This window comes from Sciurus vulgaris, assembly GCF_902686455.1.
Source record: "Sciurus vulgaris genome assembly, chromosome: 5".
In the NCBI taxonomy this organism is placed as follows: Eukaryota; Metazoa; Chordata; class Mammalia; order Rodentia; family Sciuridae; genus Sciurus; species Sciurus vulgaris.
This window is the reverse complement of record NC_136465.1, coordinates 9029930-9048990: the sequence shown is the minus strand read 5'-3', so window position 1 is coordinate 9048990 and position 19061 is coordinate 9029930. Positions and strand designations below refer to the sequence as shown.

General features: G+C 39.6%; 1 protein-coding gene across 2 annotated transcripts in view; it reads right to left on the bottom strand.

Annotated features, from left to right (window-relative positions):
- INTS9 (integrator complex subunit 9) overlaps window positions 1-19061 on the bottom strand; it is a 110868-nt gene that overhangs the window by 54924 nt on the left and 36883 nt on the right. The window contains exons 3-6 of one of the 2 annotated variants that reach the window (XM_079139946.1): window positions 12328-12388; window positions 9220-9282; window positions 5465-5604; window positions 3296-3382 (exon numbers count right to left, since the gene is read on the bottom strand). In XM_079139946.1, the coding sequence (XP_078996072.1) occupies window positions 3296-3382; window positions 5465-5604; window positions 9220-9282; window positions 12328-12388 (351 nt within the window). The remainder of the gene's footprint in view (window positions 1-3295; window positions 3383-5464; window positions 5605-9219; window positions 9283-12327; window positions 12389-19061) is intronic. The other variant, XM_079139947.1, reaches the window with a different exon arrangement.

The following is a 19061-nucleotide window of genomic DNA, read 5'->3' as shown; positions in this document are numbered from 1 at the left end:
AGTCTTAAAACCAGCTCACAGAGGATTTGCTTGAAACACATAGGGTTTTATTTTAATGTATGAGCCAACATTTTTAAAAGATTTTTAAAAATCACATGTAGCGCATCCAGATTTTGAACTTCTCTTAAAAAAAAAAAAAAAAGAAGAAGAAGAAGAAGAAGAAGAAAATGATTTGGCAGCCATGGTCTCATGTTCCCAAACCACAATAAGCTGAAGCTGTACTCAGCCGCTCCTAGAAAAGGATGTGGTCACCAGTCCCGTCCCCACCAGCCCACCTCACACCTTCCCAGCCTGCAGCATGTCGATCTGTGACCTCTGCTTTAGAACAACTGGGCAGGGAAAGTGAGCAGGAATTCTGGGGGTGGAGGATGAAAAAGTATAGAGGAGACAAGGTCTACATCACCTGGGAAAATTTTTCAATGAGCTAGACTGCAAGAATTGTTTTTTCCATATGAGTATGCCATGGTACTTTGGGACACTAGATATCAAATGGTCTGAGAGAGAAACCTAAAAGTGGTGTGAGTTTTTCAACATACTGTTGCCCCAATTAAGTAGCAATTTTAGTATGCTGGCCCAAGGTTAAATTCAAAAGAACCCTTTTTTCAGATGTCAATTAAAGAATAAATAGCTGTTCAAACTCTTGTATCAATTCTAATATTATGCCAAGTTTATCCAGAAGAAAAAAAAAGAACAAAACTTCCTTGGTATATCTAACACCTCAGCATATTTCTGATAATTAGACTCTCCTTTCTCTATCAATAACTGCGCCTCACTCATATCATGCTCAAAAGTCAAAATGTAAAACCTGACTAGGGTCAAAATGAAAGATGGCCTTTTCCAACAGTGCATGTTGTTCTCCTTGCTACTGTACCAATTTAGCTTGTGGTTTCTAATTTTTGCCCATCAGGTGGCAAGATGTGAAATTTCAAGGTTTTGCTTTAATTAACATCTTCTTTTAAAAGGAAGATTATCTAAACATTTTATGAGACCTTTCAGGACCCCACCGTAGCTCTCTTCTCCTTTAAATTCCATTCACATTCTCCCTAATACATGATGACATTTCTTTGGTGAGTAAGTTATTTTCTTACATTTTACAAAGAATGAGAAGCAAAGGAAAACTGCCAAGGACTTTGCCCAAGGTCACAGAAGAGGAGGCAAATAAGGACTTGGGACCTGAGATTTGGCCCAAGGTTTGGGAAGTCAGGAAATACTGACCTTTGAATACCGTTTCTGGTGTGCCAAAACGATTTGCAGCTGAATACTGTAAAGGGCACAGACTTAAAAGGAGGAAGTAAGGGAAGCCAAAGCATGTGTGTTCTGTGAGGGACGGAAACCAAAGTCCTGAGGTTTCTAAGAAGGCAGATACACAGAAATGGGGTCTTATGTGTGTGCCACGGAAAACAGAAAGAAAAGAGGGAAGGATGGTGGCACAGTGAGGGGTGACAGAAAAGGGAGCAGAGGATGAGAATGCCATGGGAGGAGGGGAGGGGCCCTGGACCGGCTGGGAGAGCTGTCAGATCAAGGAAGCCATTTAGCCAAGGCGAAGAGACTCACACAACATCCCTACAGAAGGAGACACAAAGGAGATGCAGAAAACAAGGGAGAAAACATATGTATTCCTCTACCCACAGCAGATAGGGATCACACCCACAAGGTCAGAGCCAGCACATGTACACAAAGTGTGGATCAGAAGTGTGGACTCTGCAGCCACAGGTGAGAACCTGGCTCTTGCCGCACACAGGTGGGGTGACCTTGAACAAGTTACTAAACTCTCTGTGCCATGTGTGTCTTCTGCAGAATGGCAGTAACACCATCACTCACCTCACAGAGTTGCTAAAGGATCACACAAATAACAGAATAGTATCTGGCACACGAGTGCTGCTTAAATTAAATAAGTTAACATACGTACAAAGAAATGCATAAATGAGACTCATGCTCAAACTCTGAAAAGACCCAACAGAAAAACAAAGCATATTTTTCTAGCTATGTATACACAGTCTTATAGAAAGGAGAGTGGCCAGAACTAAAACATTCTAAGGTTGAGATTAGCAGAACGATACCAGTATCACTGATCTAGAGGGGAGGAGTAATCACGATAGCTAGAAAAAAGTGGGCTTGGGTAGGAGTGCGTGGAACATGAACTACTCAGGAAGTCCAAAGACTAGTTTTAACCCCAGGCTCTTGATGTTCGGACCAGAAGGCTGGGTCTGCTGTGGGATAGGTAGGAAGGTGAAGGGGGCATTTGCTGGGGTTAGAGAAAGTCCAGTATGTTAAGATAAAAAGCTGCCTTCTTGACCACCCATGGTATTCTTATTTACTTCACCTTTTATAATCTGGTTTCTGGTTCTAGCACTCCAATGCAACTACATCCACTGGGATTGTCAATGACTTCCCCATCTCCACAGACAAGGGCTTTATCACCATTTTACTTGGCATTTCTGTAGATCTGACACCATTCAGCTTTCCTCTTACCTCCCTAGTCATTGCTTTGCAGCCTCCTTTACACTTCTTTTCAATCCTACTTCATAAGCTTCTTTGAAGCTTGAGTATTCCTCTTCATGCTTCTAGTTACTACCTTAGTTCAGGTCTCTGCCACCTCCCTGGCTTTCTGAAACTGTCCCACTGCTGGTCTCCTTTCCCCGACCTCTGCATTCCCTCCCACCCTCCATGCTGCTTCCAGAGTTCCTTTCCCCAAAATAAACTGGTCACGTCATTCTCCTCAAAAACCTCTACTGGCAAACCACACATTCTCAACGACGTAAAATTCAGGTCTCACATAAGAACCTGTACTACCTCCCTCTAGCCTCCCCTCTCTACTTTCATTTTTCACCTCTCCACCAGTCCTAATCCACACTGAACTTCCCAATGTCCTCTGAAGACACTCTGTCCCATGGCACCGTGCCTGGGCCCTTCTAAACCTTCTTTTTAATCTGGTAAATTCCTTTTATCCTTCTCCATATCCACCTTAATTTTCATTCCCTAAGGAATGCCCTCAGCTTCCTTACGCAGCAAGAGTTCCTCATTTTCTAAGTGCCTACAGTAGGACTGCAAGATTTTAACTGACCTGTTAGAACATCTAATTTTGCATTAAGCCTGAATACCTCAAAGAGAGAGTCCGAGGTTCCTTAACACTCCCATATCCAGCACAGGGTGTTATAAGCTAAATCAAATGTAATCCTTTCATGTAATATGAAGAATCTTTAATTCTAATGTGATCAATGCTTAAGCATAATGACTAAGCAAATGAAACAACTTGGCAAAGCAGAGGGCTCTACAGTCCACAGGAAGTCCTCACCGTTGTATGTCCTTATTCTTCCACAAGGAGGCAGACTGAGCCTTTGGCACTCTTTCAATGAAATTCACCAGTTCTTCCATAAGAAGCCTGAGTTTAAACAAAATGGGTGAAAAAGATTAGGTAAACACCTTGATCTAACACTGACCAGAAGAAATGGACTTGTCCACCCACCCTATCCTTCTTTATCATCCTCTCTGTTCAAATAAGATTGGGTGTCATTTTATATGGTGAAATAAAAAATGCAACTTTCTCACCAAAAAATGTCAAAAATTCTGAATTTAAGTGATTTAATCCACTTTTAAATCAAGTCTGATATGTTTCTCTCTAAACACAGATGTATACAAGCTTTTTAAACTAATTATAAGATTCCTGCCACTATATTACTAAATAAGAAGGTAAATTACTATGAACTACTCATCTTAGCAGCAGCAGGGTAGGGGCAAAATTACTTTTTAAAAATGACAATACCAAATGGAGATTTTAAGCTGACAAATGACCTTGATGTGTATTTCAAAAATCAGCAAGATTCCACTGGTACAACAGTCCAAGGACTAAGTCCTCAAAATTCAACTAAAGGATCAGGAAAAGGATAGATCTCTCTGAGATCAGGAGATGGAATACCGTAGAACTGTAGTCAACAGAAACTAAGGAATGCCACATTTAACTGAATCAAGCTAGGGATTTGTGGCAGAGAACTGTTCTTAAGGGCTAGAGGATCACGAAAAAGCTATAAACACACTATTAACATCTTGAGTCCCTGGTTCATAACCTAACATAGATCCATATTGACTTAAATCTCTTCCAAATCAACATAGAAATTTATTAGCACCTGAAAGTTGAACAACTTCATCTCACTTCCATTTATTTACTTAATCCTAATATCATCTCCTTCTCCCCGCTATTCCCCTGCCAGTACTGGAGATTAAACCCAGGAGCACTCTACCATAATTTACAGTCCCAGTCCCATTTTAAATACTGAGGCAGGGTCTTGATCAAATGCTGAGGCTGACCTCCAACTTGCAATACTCCTGCCTCAGCCTCTTAAGTAGCTGGAATTGCAGGTGTGCATCATGGCACCCACTCCTCCTTCTATCTTGAAGGAGCAGTATTAGTTCCAGCACCCCAACAGCTAGGACTCAGGATCGTTATTCTGGTTGAACTTTCATAAGAATACTCTGAGGTAGTCATCCTCACATTTTAACTTCTTCATATTAGACTAACATTTTTTGCTTTTTCTTTCACTGAAACTTATGCATCACTGAGGTTTACCTTCCTATATATTGGCCCCTCCTTGGATCCCTTACGGTTTTCTGTACATACTGCAGACAATGTAGTTTCACACACAAAGACTGTTTCATTTCCAATCATTTCATATTGCTGAACATCTGCAGGACACTATAACCTAAGAAACTATATCATGTCTAAATTTGGTATTTTGGGTCATGACAGTTTTATATCAATCTTGCTAATTTATTTCAAAACAGAGATTCTTTTCTGGGGTAATTTTCTTGACAAGTTTTTTTTTTTTTTTTTTTTTCTCATTAAATGGTACTATGGTTACTTGCAGCAACTACCCAATACAGTCAAGGCCCAGTGGGTCAGAGAGGGACAATGGAGTTCACTTGAAATCAAAGGAAGACTGTACAGTGCTGTTTCACTCTGTCACCAGCAGGAACATTTTAACCAACTAATTACTTATTTATCCCATTTTCTTTAAGCTGTCTCTATTTATAATCTGCAATAAACCATAAAAGGGGAATATTTTGAAAGCAAAACAATAAAATTTCTTTGCCTTCTTTATTTAAATGTGCTAAGTTCCTTCCTCTGAAGTTCTTTCTTTGCCTTGCATCTTTGTCGTAAACACTACCTCTCCTAATCAGTTCATCTGCAAGGAGCTATCTTCTTGAACTTCCAGTTTATGGAAAACAGAAACAAAACAAAACAACAAAAGCCAAACCAACACAAAACCAAAACCTAAAAACACAACACACTAGCAGGACTACCCACAGCATCATTCTCTAGGCACTTCCAAGTTGCCCACTCCTTCCTGTTCTTCGGTGAGTTGCTCTGAAGGAAGTAACAGTCAGTTTTGGCACCACACTCCACTGCCCAGTCATCGCTGAGAGGAGTTCTGCAGCACACCCAAGGGGATAAGAATAACGCTCTCACCTGCCGATCTGAACGGTGGGTTCTGTGGCATACACTGTGCCTGTGAATCCGGTGTGCTCAGTGATGTAGGGCAGCGCCATCATGCAGTGATAGTTTGAGATGAGAATCACATCTACTGTAGACAGGTCTATTAGCTCAGTCTGAAAAGGAAGGGATGATAGGTATCTATGCAGGACACATAGATCAACATGATGTGACTGAAAAATGATGCTGTCAGAATGCAGAGTACTTTTTGTACTTTAGAATAATGAGGCCTTTCCTGCAAAATTTCTGTTCTCTCATTGTAGGTTGTTTCCTAATACTACATTAAGCAGCGTTACAGGACAGCTAACAATGGGAATGCAGTCAGTCCCCAGCAACACCATTTTACCAGAACAAAGTTCTGGGGATACATGACGAGACACTCTAGCAGCTATGGCAAGTGAAATCAGGTAACCTGAAGCAGAGGGAGCATAGAATAAGCTCTAAGGGCTAATTGGAAATTAGTGCACCATTGCTACAGGTAATGGTAAACAGGGAAACAAGCAGAAACCTGCTCTTCAAAAGTCAAATGCAGAGACAACTGGCTTGTTTTTGGAGGCAACTTTGACCACCAGTTCTGTACACAGGGGAGAAAAAAAACAAAACAAAACAAACAAACAAACAAACAAAAAAAAAACGGGCAGCAGTCATTCAAAGAATTCTATCCTAATTCTCACATTCTATCCTAATCTTTACCTCAAATCTGCCCTTTAAGTCCATATTAAGGTTACATGTAACAAGAAGGAACAGCAGGTGAGGGAAAATGCTATCCAAGTTAGGTAAATTTTAAAGACACTCTTATAATAGAAGGAAGTTTTCTCCCATAAATTCAAGTCCTACTTGTTGAGACTCAGTTCTCTTCTTCCAATTGGCTGTCCTGATGTGCCTGGATCAAAGAACCCACTTGTTCCTCAGAACTGCCACAGTACTTAGGCGTACCCCTCTTGTGACAGAACCCTGTACAATGGTACCTCAGAGCAGCACCTTGTCCTCTGACTGTCCCCTCCCATCCAAGGTGGGCCTCAAAGCACTCATGTGGAAGGGATCCTTCTCTGTGAGGAGCACCAGCTGTGGGGAAAGTGAGGTGGTGTGGCTTGAGACCTCATCATGTTGCCCTGGAAACCAAACAATCCACCAAGGACAAGCACAGCCATGTCTATGGATGTGCTTCAGTCAGGAGAACAGGTTGTTGAACTAATATGTCCCCCACAAAGGAGAAAGAACAAAGATATCCATGACATAAGCAAATGATAAGAGGCAGTGTGCCACTTTGGCTATGGGTATTTTCTGGTTGAATGACTTTACATATAAAATAAGCTAATTTAATAAAGCTGCTGAGGCATCATAGGCTCCTGAGGACAGCAAGTGAGTAGAAGGACAAATGCGCCTCAAGGCTAGGGCAATGGCATTTATGTGAATAACATGCTAATGACAATGGCAGCCAAGAAGTATCACCCAGAACGCCACACTGTGCACTGCACCTGCAAGACAACATCCTCTTGATGAAGGATCACATAATACCCTGCTGGTTCTCTTCTGCACTACTCTTTGGAATTATTTCTGAACAAGTAAGGAAATTAAGACAGCATCCGAGTGGCAAATGAAGAAGATAAATGACAGGAATGACAGCTGAAACAACAATAAAGTTCAAAAGCATCATTACCTTCCCTTATACACGTAGCAACTGGGTAAAAAGAACCTCAAAATTTTTCTTTAATATTAAAAAAAATCAGCCCAGAGCCTAGAACCATGAGAAATTTGGTGAGGATAGTTAGAAGAAAAAAATATGTATTTATTGGGTGTGTTCATATATAATATATATGTATGTATCAAGAATCCAGGCTTACCTAGCCATTTTCCCCAAGAAATGAATTTACCATCCAAACCAAGTTTATGTATTCTATTTATATATTTATTTACATACTTTCAAATCAACAGAAACCAACAAAAATTATTTTAACCTTAGAACTGTTGTGTACAAACATTTGGGGTTCTATAAACTGAAAAATAAATCATAATTCGTTGGTTACTTCCTACACTGCACTAGACCATAACACAGTCTGTGAGATCGACCTTGGGGATACAAAGATTGTTTAAGGTGGCTGCACTAGATTACTAACTTCATGAGGACTGGGCTCGGGTCTGCTGGACTGACCCACAAGCCAGCAAAGACCAAATGGTAGTCAGTGCCTCTCTCTTCCATCTACCACATTCCTATTTCCACCCAGTCCTACTATGGCCTGGCACTACCTTAAAATAGTGACTATTACTCATCTGTGCCACATAATTTTGCTTGAAAAGCATTATATGACTTTAAATCCCTAACTATATCAGTATCGATTTGGCTTGGCAAAGGTGAACTGTGCAATGGTAACCATCTAATTTAAAAGTTGAGTATTCTGTGGGGCAAGTTAGAAAGTCCTAGCAGCATCAATTCAAATGTTCTACATTGTCTGGAAACTGAAGGCTGCAGTAATCAAGGTCATCTGTGGTATGCTGAAAATAAATGTAGCACCTGGGATCAGGAATAGCTGAACAGATGGGGAACTATCCGACCAGACCAATTCCTTAAGCGACAAACATGAATGACAAAAAGATTTTAACAGCTGTAATGGAGGGTTCAGGATTTTTTTTTTTTTTCCCCAGTGCTGGGGATTGAACCCAGGGCCTTCTGCTTAGAAGGCAAGCACTCTAACAACTGAGCCATCTCCCCAGTCCAGGATTCTTAATTGTCTGCCTTCACCTTTACTCTTAACAGTGTAGCTCAAGCTTCCTCCCTTACCTGTTACCTTCTATTATCTTGTCCTCTTTTTCTTTCTCTCTCATTATGGTAACCCCAAAGGTGTGTGTGCACACATACTTCAAAAAGAGAAAAAAAGTTTACCCATAGGGATCAAACAAGTGTAAAAATGTAACGAATGGGAGGAAGAAAGGATAAAATCAGGGAAGCTGCACTTCACATTGTCTTCTCTCTTTGGCCTGAAGTGTGAACTTGCTTTCCACAGGCACTGTAACTCACTGGGCATGTGGAAATAAAAGGGTGACAGCTTCTCATGGATTTCCTCAGGAATCCTGGGGAAACCACTGGCTTCCCTATAGTTCATCTACCCATTGAGAACTCCATGGACACTTCTCTAGGGATCAGCCCTGTCAGGCTGAGATTAGTTACCTCTAGAACTAAAGGAAACTGTCTTAGTTTCCTTTGAAAGGGTGAAACTGGTCCCAAACCCTATCAAGTCTCACTGTGATAATAATATGTAAGTATTACATATCCATTACTCAGTTCAGAATTCATGAATTTCAAACAATATTCAATATATTTTAAGTCAGTAAGAATTTTTATAGTTTACTGGCATTGGTTGAATAACAGCAACCCTCGATTACTCACTGTAAGCAAGACTATGAAAAGTAGGGTAATCTAAGCACAAAGGTATTAAAATTACAAAACCAAAAAGCTTGAGTTAATTCCTTACCTTATTCAAAACTATGCCATAAAAGAATTAGTGAGGGAGTATAGAAGAGAGTTATAAATAGGAAGAAGACAGTGACTTAAATGACTTATAGATGATATAAAAAGCTCCTAAATAATATTTTAGCTTATAAAAATGTGCTGGGAAAAAGAGATTCATTTCAATTTGAAAACAGAAAGCTAAGGCCCTTAAACTATGTCTTGACTTCACTGGGAGAGATTACATGATGCACTGTTTCTATATTAAGATTCCTTTTCATCTTACCTCTGGTAAACAGAATTCAGGCACAGAATCCACAAATACATGACCTGAGCACTCCTTCAGCTCCTAGAAGAGATGAGGAGGAAATACTAGTAAGAGATTTCTAATACAGTACCAAAGAAATAACATCTCCAACCATAACTAAACAGAATTCATGAATTCCTGTTTAATTCAGAATTCATGAATTTCAAACAATATTCAATATATTTTAAGTCAGTAAGAATTTTTTAATTTTCCTGTTTAGTTATGAGGTAAGTCAAAAGTCTTATTGAGGGCAAAAATACTGCTTGGTGGCAGACTCAGGATTCCAATGCACACTCCTTGATGCCTCTTCAAGGAAGTTGGGCAGCTGGGTAAGGTGGCACATACCTGTAACCCCAGCAGGTTGGGAGGCCTACACAGGAGGATCACAAGTTGAAAGCCAGCCTCAGCAAAAGCAAGGTACTAAGCAACTCGGTGAGACCCTGTTTCTACAAAAGGGCTGGGGATGTGGTTCAGTGGTCAAGGGCCCCTGAGTTCAATCCCTGGTACCAAAAAGTTAAAAAATAATAATAAAAAATAATAAGGAGGCCAGGCAGGAATGCATGCTGCTTCTATTACTCTGATTCAGTGGTTTTCAATAGTTATGAAGTCCAAACCAGCAACATTAGAGTTATCTGGAGACACATATAAAAAGAAAGCTCCCTGGGCCCTATCTAAGATCTAAGGAATCAGAAACTGGGGATAAGGACGTGGAATCTATATTTATGACAAGCACCTCCAGTGATTCTGTTGTGCAATCAGGTTAGAAGTCATGGCCCTAGACAAATTACTGAGCCCTTTCTCCACTTACCAAGGGTTGGGGGGGAAGGGGCAAATAAGGCAAGAAGCTCAAAGGTAGGGAAAAAGTATGAATGTAATACTTGCCCCTGTAGAACATATACTTTATTTGGGATTATAAACTAAATGTATTTATTCAAAAAGAAAGAAGTATACACATGAAGGAATAAATATAACTTCCCAATGAACCCATGACAATCACACTGCCTGTGAGACAGTGTGAATTCTTCCAAAGGCCAACCCTGAGAAAAGGAATGGAGAACAAGTAGTTTAAATGCAGTTGCTATTTTTCCAGTACCTCCCATATAAACGACTAAGTGATCAACAGGAAGAACGGTGGCTGATAATGGATGTTACTGAGTCACATTCCACTTAGGGAAACTAGAACTTATTCTCAGGGGAAACTTTGAGAAACGGTCTAAAACATATATCTCAGTGTTATTTATTTACCAACTCCTGTATAATGTGCAGTTTTAGGAAAAAAATTATCAGGCAAAGTCACATGGATACTGGCAGCTGGAATTATGCCAGAACACACTGAAATGGAAAGGCTTGAGGATATAGATGGCCACCAACAGGGTCTGCTACCATGCCTCCAATAGTTTTCTTCCCTCAGTGACACTTTAAACAAGTCTATGGCAGATTTTTCTGTATCTCAAGGTTAAAGTAATCTATGACTTTACAACAAAACCAGGAAGAATTTGGCCGACAGTACCCTTTGCTCTTTCCAGAAGGGAAAAATAATTAATAGTTTCATTCCTTTGTGTTATCATTAGTTACTGAACATATATTTCTACATTTTCAAATACAAATGTAGTATCTAAATTTATATACCAGAGTCTGAATGATGATTTTATCTGAAATAGGGTATTAATTATATTACTGTCCTTCCAAATTTTACAAATCTCATACTAGATACTATTTCCCTTTGTCTACTGCTTCTGCTCCTGTGAGTACCATTTAACTAGTGACAGGCTGAGTCAAAAACAGTTCTTAATTACAATGTACCTGCCAGTTAAAAACAAATAAGCAATTATGTTTAATGGGAGAAGATTCCCAACTCTCTTAGGATGAGGTTGAAAATGATTAAAGACAAACGATGGGAAATTTCAAAGCTTTGCTGACCTTAAACTGGCCATGCAATCTTCCTCCCCCAAACGCACTGGATCAGGACATGGCTGCTCGGAGGCACTCATCCTTCCTGGCCTGCAGAAGCATATTTGCCATTCCAAACACTTACAATGTCACTGTATTTTATTCATCACTCCATTTTAATGAAATACTCCACACACACATGCAAGTCATTTTGCTCACAATGCAGTGGTAATGGGATGCTTCTGAGCATTTTTCAGGGAACAATGATTTATAGCTAGTAGGAGACTAAGGCTGAAATCGGGTACACAAGTTTCTGAATGTCACATAATTTTATAGTTAGCCATAAGAGAAATCTGGTTTCAAATTATGCACTGACTTATACTTGGGGTGGGGGAGTGCAATTATAGGAATTAATTCTGCAAAAAAGGAACTTATTATTTAACATCTGTTATAAGACTATTCAGACGAATCATGTTAAAGATCTTAAAGTCATTCAGTTTTTCAATTGTAAAATTAGAAGAGGAAAAATGACTTAGAGGAACAAGAAAGGCAAGTTAAAAAGCTTTACACTTTTTAACTTGCCTTGTAAGCACAAGGCCCTGGGTTCGATCCCTAGCACTCCCACAAAAAAAGAGAATCTGCAGCAGCAGTACTTTTTTTTGGGTACCAGGAATTGAACCTGGAATGTTTTACCACTGAGCCACATCCCCATTTAGTTTTTATTTTGAGACAGGGTCTAAGCTGCTAAGTTGTTGAGGCTGGCTTTGAACTTGCCATCCTCCTGTTGCTGAGATGTAGCAGCGGTACTTAGAATTTTACATATGCACAAATTTGATCTAAAGCTGAACACTGAGATTTCTTCTTTTTTTAAAATTTTTGTTTTTAGTTGTAGATGGATACAATATCTTTATTTATTAATGCAGTACTGAGGATTGAACCCAGTGCCTCATGCATGCAAGGCAAGCATTCTACTACTGAACTATAAACCCAGACCTGCAATTTCTTTAAAAAGCATTTAAAAACAATAATTACCAAGTAGTACAGACCTTAGTGTGGCCTGTGGGTTATTTTGTGGGAGAATACACAAGAAAATTGAAAAGGACCCTATGAGTCACATTAGGACAGGTGGGCTCAGGTAAGATAAGATGGTTTTCCACTGGGTGCAGACAGGTTTCAGATTTCTGTCTTGGACATTACCTTGTCCAAGAAAGCATTTCCATCCTTCAGGGACCAGCCAGGAAGATTAGACAGCCTGGGACTGCAAAACAAAGATTAAATTATCCTAAGTAGATTATAATCTTCAGTGATTTTATGGTAACTATACTGTCTCCATAAAATTAAAAACAGTTTGAAATTACTAGCAGCAATGCTCACCCAAACAAAAATATGAGAAATAACCATTCAGAATTATGTGGCAATAGACTATTAGAGGTCAAATAGTTTACTACAAAATTAGAAAAATTAAAAAGAATGATGTGCAGAAAAATAAAGACAAATGAGGCATTAAAGTGCTTGGTGATTTTTCAATTGTTGCCCCAACTTTACCTTGTCTTGTTGTCTTTAATGACAATCCTGAGTGGAGGGCGATTGGGCAGCATCACAGTACATATGAGAAGGCAGGCATAGGTTACTGCATGTGGAAATGGACTGTAGTCAAATCCACACTCTGGATTTAATGCTGACAAGTGGATTAGTCACTTGTCACCTGTGGCTTCAGTTTCCAATTACAGAAAATGAAGCTAGTTTTCCCAAGCCTGATAAAATGACAGCTTGAACACTATTCACCTGGGTGAATAGTTCCTAGAAGGCAAGATTAACTTCAAGTAAATATGTTAAAAAGCCTGAATTAAAAAGTCATTTACTTCTAGTAAACTGTGTTCTACCAGTTGTGCAGAGAATTATACTTAAGCTGAAAATGCCAATAATTCAGGAGAGAAAACAATATTATGATAAAGCAAAAAACTTAATGACCAAAGAAATGTGTTAAGAAAAAGCACACCAGGAGTATGAGTAGGACAGTAAAAGGCTTTCTGCTCTTCATCTCAAGGTTAATGTCTGAAATGAAAATCAAGGGCAAAGTAAGGGTGTGAGAGTAAAAGGGCTCTCATTAGAAACCAAATATTTGCAGTCTTTCACTCTCTCTTCAAAATAATCTTATCAAATTCTGATTTCATAATCAAGCAGAAACATAGATATGCGAATATTTTTCAATCTTCTAGTAAAGATTAAAAATCTGAATAAAGGCAGGACATGGTGCTGCCTCATGTCTGTAATTCCCACTACTTGTTAGTGTGAGGCAGGAGGATCCTAAATTTCAGGCCAGCCTGGGCAACCTGGGGAGACTGTCTCAAAATATAAAAAATTTTAAAAAGGGCTAGGGATGTCACTCAGTGGTAAGGCACTTGCCCAGCATGTAGCAGGCCTTGGGTTCGAGCCCAATACTGTAAGTTCCAAACAAAGAAAATATAATCTGAATAAAATATATGCACACTTAATTTAAGGGAAAAAATTGAGAATTTGGGGAATAACTTCTAATTTTGACATTAATCCCAAACTTACAAAAAAGTTGCAAGACAGTAAGTACAATGAACTCCCATATACTTTTTACCTGTTTACATTTTGCCTTTATTAATCTAAAAGTGAGAATTTCAAATTTCATACTTGAGAATAAAAATCACTATTGGGAGAATCAAATTTGCTTGGTATAAATAATATCTGATACATGTCTTTCTTCTGGGAAAATTCTGGGACTTTTCTGCTCTAATCTCTCAGAAACATTGTATTACCATTACCTTTCATAATTCCCATCTCATTTTATAGTCAAGGGTGTTGTTACTTGTAAATGTCTTATTTCTTAAAAAATGTATTTCCTATCAGATCAGATTTAAAAAGCAGGCATTCTACTGGGTGTGGTGGCGAATGCCTGTAATCTTAGAGGCTTGGGAGGCTGAAGCAAGAGGATCACAAATTCAAAGCAAGCCTCAACAACTTATTGATGCACGTTGCAACTCAGCAAGATCCTGTCTCTAAATAAAAAAATAAAATAAAAAAGGGCTGGCGATATGGTCAGTTGTTAAGCACTCCTGGGTTCAATCCCCAGCACCAAAATAAATAAATAAGTAAATAAATAAATAAAATTAATAAATAAAAAGAAGGCATTCTAATAAAAGTGTAATCACAAGGCAATGCAGTCACCATTCTCATTCATGCACACTAACTCTCTGAAACAAGGCTGTAAACATTCATTCTTCTTTACAAAGAGACCAGGACCAAAGAAAGTTCCCTCTCCACCCAACACACACACACACACACACCACACAGAGTCAGACCACAGATGCAGTAAGTTGTTCTTGACAAATGATTAGAAATAGTATGCTGATGATCAGAAAATAACTGCATTTGCTGGTGAATGGATGGAGCTGGAGCATACCACACTAAGTGAAATAAGCCAATCCCAAAAAACCAAAAGCTGAATGTTTTCTCTGATATGCAGATGCTAATTCAAAATGGGGGGTGGCTAGGGAAGAATACAGTTACTTTAGATTAGGTAGAGGGGAGTGAAGGGAGGGGAGAGGCATGGGAATAGGAAGGACAGTAGAGTGAATCAGACATTATTACTCCATGTACATGTATAGCTATGTGACCGGTGGTATTCTTCACCACGTATAACCGGAAGAATGAAATTATACTCCATTACATATGATGTATCAAAGTGTATTCTGCTGTCATGTACAACTAATTAAAACAAATTTTAAAAAGCAAAAATTTCAGGGATTGTACTGATAAACATTCTTCCTAACATTAAAGCCGTATAGTCATTTTGGGTTTGGGACCTTGCTACTAGAGGGGTCTGAATGCTCAAAAGAAAGCATGGCCACATTACAACCATACAGGTTGAGCATGCCTTATATGAAATGTTTGGGACTAGAAGTGTTTCAGATTTCAGAGCAATTTGAATTTTGGAATGTTTGCATAGACTTTATTGGTTGAACATCCAAATCCCAAAATCTGAAATGCACCAAAACCTGAAACTTCTGGAGCCTCATGTCTGCATATTTCAGAGTTCAGATTAGGGGTCACAAAATATGCCACCAAATGGCAAAAGGATGATGCTGACTACAGACATGAAAATATCTGGTTAATGTGTTCCAATGAGTTAATGAATAAACCACAAAGAGTTAGTAAACTTTAAGTTACCAAAGGGGAAGGGAATTACTGTTTTGTTTCTCATGATCACAAAATTTGTGTAAAATTTATAAACACAGTGACAGCTCTCTATAGAAGTCTATTTTAAATAAAATATGATGGGTGATGATATTAGAAATATCATAATTGAAAACAAGTGCATCTGTGCCATTCACTATTTCATTACAACTTCTTAAAGAAAAATAACACCATTCTTTTTTTTAGTCAAAACTTGCATATAAGATTTATTTTTCTAGTGATTATTTATTTTGCAAAATAGGTAAATTACTCCCATAAAGAAACAAACAAGTAATCTAAGGCACTGTAAAGTTACCTATTCGCTTAGAAAAATGCTGAAAGGTAGTGTGAACATGATATACAATTATTTTTTTCTCGGTACTTCTAATTTTTGCAGTTTCCTAGTCCATTACATTACATTTATGATCAGAAAATGATAATGAAAGAGGCATGACTATTTTCATTCAAAAATATTTACACTAACTTATTACTCTAACCAAAGCGCTGGAATGATAGTAAAGACAAAAATCCGTGTTCTAGGAGTTTGCAGTCTAGCACAGGTGAAGAGTACACGGCAATTATGTGAAGAGTAAGATGAGAAAGCAGCCACGACTGGGGAAAGCAGAGGTGCCACGGCGCCACACAGAAGCATTTTTGACAGTTTGTGACAGAGCAGGGAATAGGAGGTAAAAATAGAGGTCTTTCCAGAAAAGAAAAGGGAAGAACCTCATCATTTGGTTCGTGTTATAGGAGACCAAGTGTTCGTTTTACTCACTCAGGAATCTACTTTGTGCCAAGTACTTAGCTAGATGCTGGTGATGTAAATGTGAGCAAAACATATCTGTCCTCCTGAGAAATAGGTGAGACAGAAAGTCAACTGATCGCATGAATAAACAGAGAACAAGCTATTTAAAATGATGACGCATATCACAGTACCAAGTATCACAACAGTTGCCTAAGAAGGGACCAATCTAGCAGCATCAAAAGACTTCCCTGGGATGATGACTGAGTAGAGATCTGGAGAGCAGCAGAGTCAAGGGAAAACTTGGTCAAGGGGCAGGGTATGGAGGGCACAGAGAAAGAAGACAGTAACCAGGTTCAGCAATTTCCTCCTGTCATTTCCCCTAGTCTTTGGTAGAGATATCTTACATAAAATGTTATTCAAATGAAATTTCAGGGAGAGTCCCTGAAGCTGGATGGAGTCCCCCCATCCCAACTAGAATGCCATCTCAATGTCTCTAACACATGAATCATCATCTTAGATGATCTAGAGAAGAGCTCCTGCTAAAAGCAGGCAGAGGGAACGTAGGGTGAGAGTAGAAGAAAAGATCCTTCCAGGCTGAGGAATATCATTTGTGGCAGCTTCAAGGCCAGATATAAGATTTCTTTGAAACTGAATGAAAACAAAGAGGAAAAGGTAGAGTAGAAAGAAAAGATATTTCAGGGGCTAGTATAAATGTAATACACCAAGATGAGTTTGGTGTCTATCCTGAGAGCAAAGAAAACCACTGAGAGGTTTTAAAAATGTGAAAGACATGCATTTCTAAAGGATCATTCTGCACAAAATGAAATTGGGTGCCTTTTGATAAAAAAGTCCATCACTGATGTGGTATACCTACACCAAAAATAATAAACCCAACCTAATCATTAGGAAACATAAGATACGACCAAATTAAGAGATGTCAAATAGAATAAGTTATTTCACTCTTAAAAATGTAAAGGTCATTCAAAAACAGACACACAAAACTCTTCCAGATTAAAGGAGATTAAAACCATGACGGCTAAATACAATGTGTGGTCTGGATGGTATCCTGGATTAAAAATTCAGCTTTTTTTTTTTTTTTTTTTTTTTGCTATCAAGGGCTTTATGATAAAATACGAATTGGTGAAACTAGTGAAATATGAATAAGGTATATAGATTAGATATTGGTTTAGTATCAAGGTAAATTTCCTGATTTTGATTACTGTACCATAGTTAAGAGAATGTCCTTGTTCTTAGGAAATATGTGCTCAAGTATTTGAAGGCTGAGGAGCATTATGTTGGAATATTATTCTCAAATGGGTCCGAAAAAACACTATACATACATATAAAGAGAAAATGATTACACAAATGTGTTAAAGTGTCAAAATTGGTGAGGGTATCAGGAGCTATAAGTGTTATTCCTGCAGTTTTCCAAATAGAAAGTTGTATCTAAAGATAACTGGCGAGCCAGCCTGCCTGTCCCCCAAGCTGAGGTCGGAGGCCATCATGGAGTTAGTTGGCCCGCCTGACCCCCACATCGAGGTCGTACGCCATCGCTGAGCCTGCCTGCCTGCCCCACTACTGCTGAGGGACACTGTACTTGCCTCTGTGCTGACTCAGCACACCCTTGCTGGGGCTCCCCAGCTTCTTTGGAGGCTGGTGCAGGCATTTTGAATTATTCCTGAGGGCGTGGCCATCATCATCGGAAGTGCAGCTCCTTTCCTGAGATACCTACAGGAGACGGGAGGCCCTTTGATAGGACTCGGGATTCAAGGAGAGGTATTGAGAGGCTCGGGACTAACTCAGAGCAGCAGGTGAGTCTCTCCCAATGGGTGAGGCTCCCTGGACAGGTCAGTAGTCCCGGAATGCAGTGACCTTTGTGGAGTAGAGTTGCCCAGTGAGACTCCCCATTTGGAGCTGTGAATCCAGACAATCCGGAGCATCGTAGAGGAGAACCACATAGCAAGAGGCTTCGGCGCAGAGCGAGGGTCCCAAGCCTGGGCAGTACATTCCCAAGGAATGTAGAGGAGGGCTGCTCAGAGAGAGAGTCCTTCGCAGCGTCAGGCCCCCAGATTAGGTGGTAGTTCTGGGCCCCAGGGAATGTTGCAGAGGAGGGCTGCCCATCAAGAGTCTCAAACACAGGGCAAGGCTCCCTGGCCCAGGAGGTAGGTCCAGACCCCTGGGAACATTGCAGAGGAGGGCTTCCCAGCCCAGGTGGAAGTTCTGGACTGAAGGGAACGTCTCGGAGGAGAGCTGCCCAGTGAGACTTCCCCACTGGGTGAGTCTTCCCTGCCGGGCATGGCTTTCCCACCAGGGTTGTAGAACCAGAGACACAGGCCCAGACCAGCCATGCCCCAGCCTGCAGTTTAGTCCCCCTTTTGACTGACCGACGGTCAACAAGTAGAGGTGCTTCTTCCCACCAGCAGGAAATATACCCTACCTGAAGGCCACTACCCCTAGAGGGGCAGCTTCCTTGTGTATCACTGCATTATCAAGTTCCTCCAAGACTTCAGGTTACTGAAAGCGAGGAGGCAAGTTATTGGAAATCTACAGGGCCACTGTAAGACAATAGAGTTTCACTACTAGAGGGGTGGACACCTGACCAATATGAGAAAACAAGGGAAGAAAATGTCCCAAACAAACCTAGATGCTAAATCAACAGAATCCAATGACAGCATGGCAGAAAAAATGTCAGAAAGGAAGTTCAGAATGTACATAATTAAAATGATCAGAGAAACAAACAATGAGATGAAAGAGCAAATGCAGGCTTTGAATGACCGCACCACTCAAGAGTTAAAAGAACAAATGCGGGAAGAAAAAGATCATTTCAATAAAGAGTTAGAGATACTGAAAAAAAAAACCTGACAAAAATCCTTGAAATGAAGGAAACAATACCAAATTAAAAACTCCATAGAAAGCATAACCAATAGGATAGAGCACCTAGAAGACAGACCCTCAGACACTGAAGACAAAATATTTAATCTTG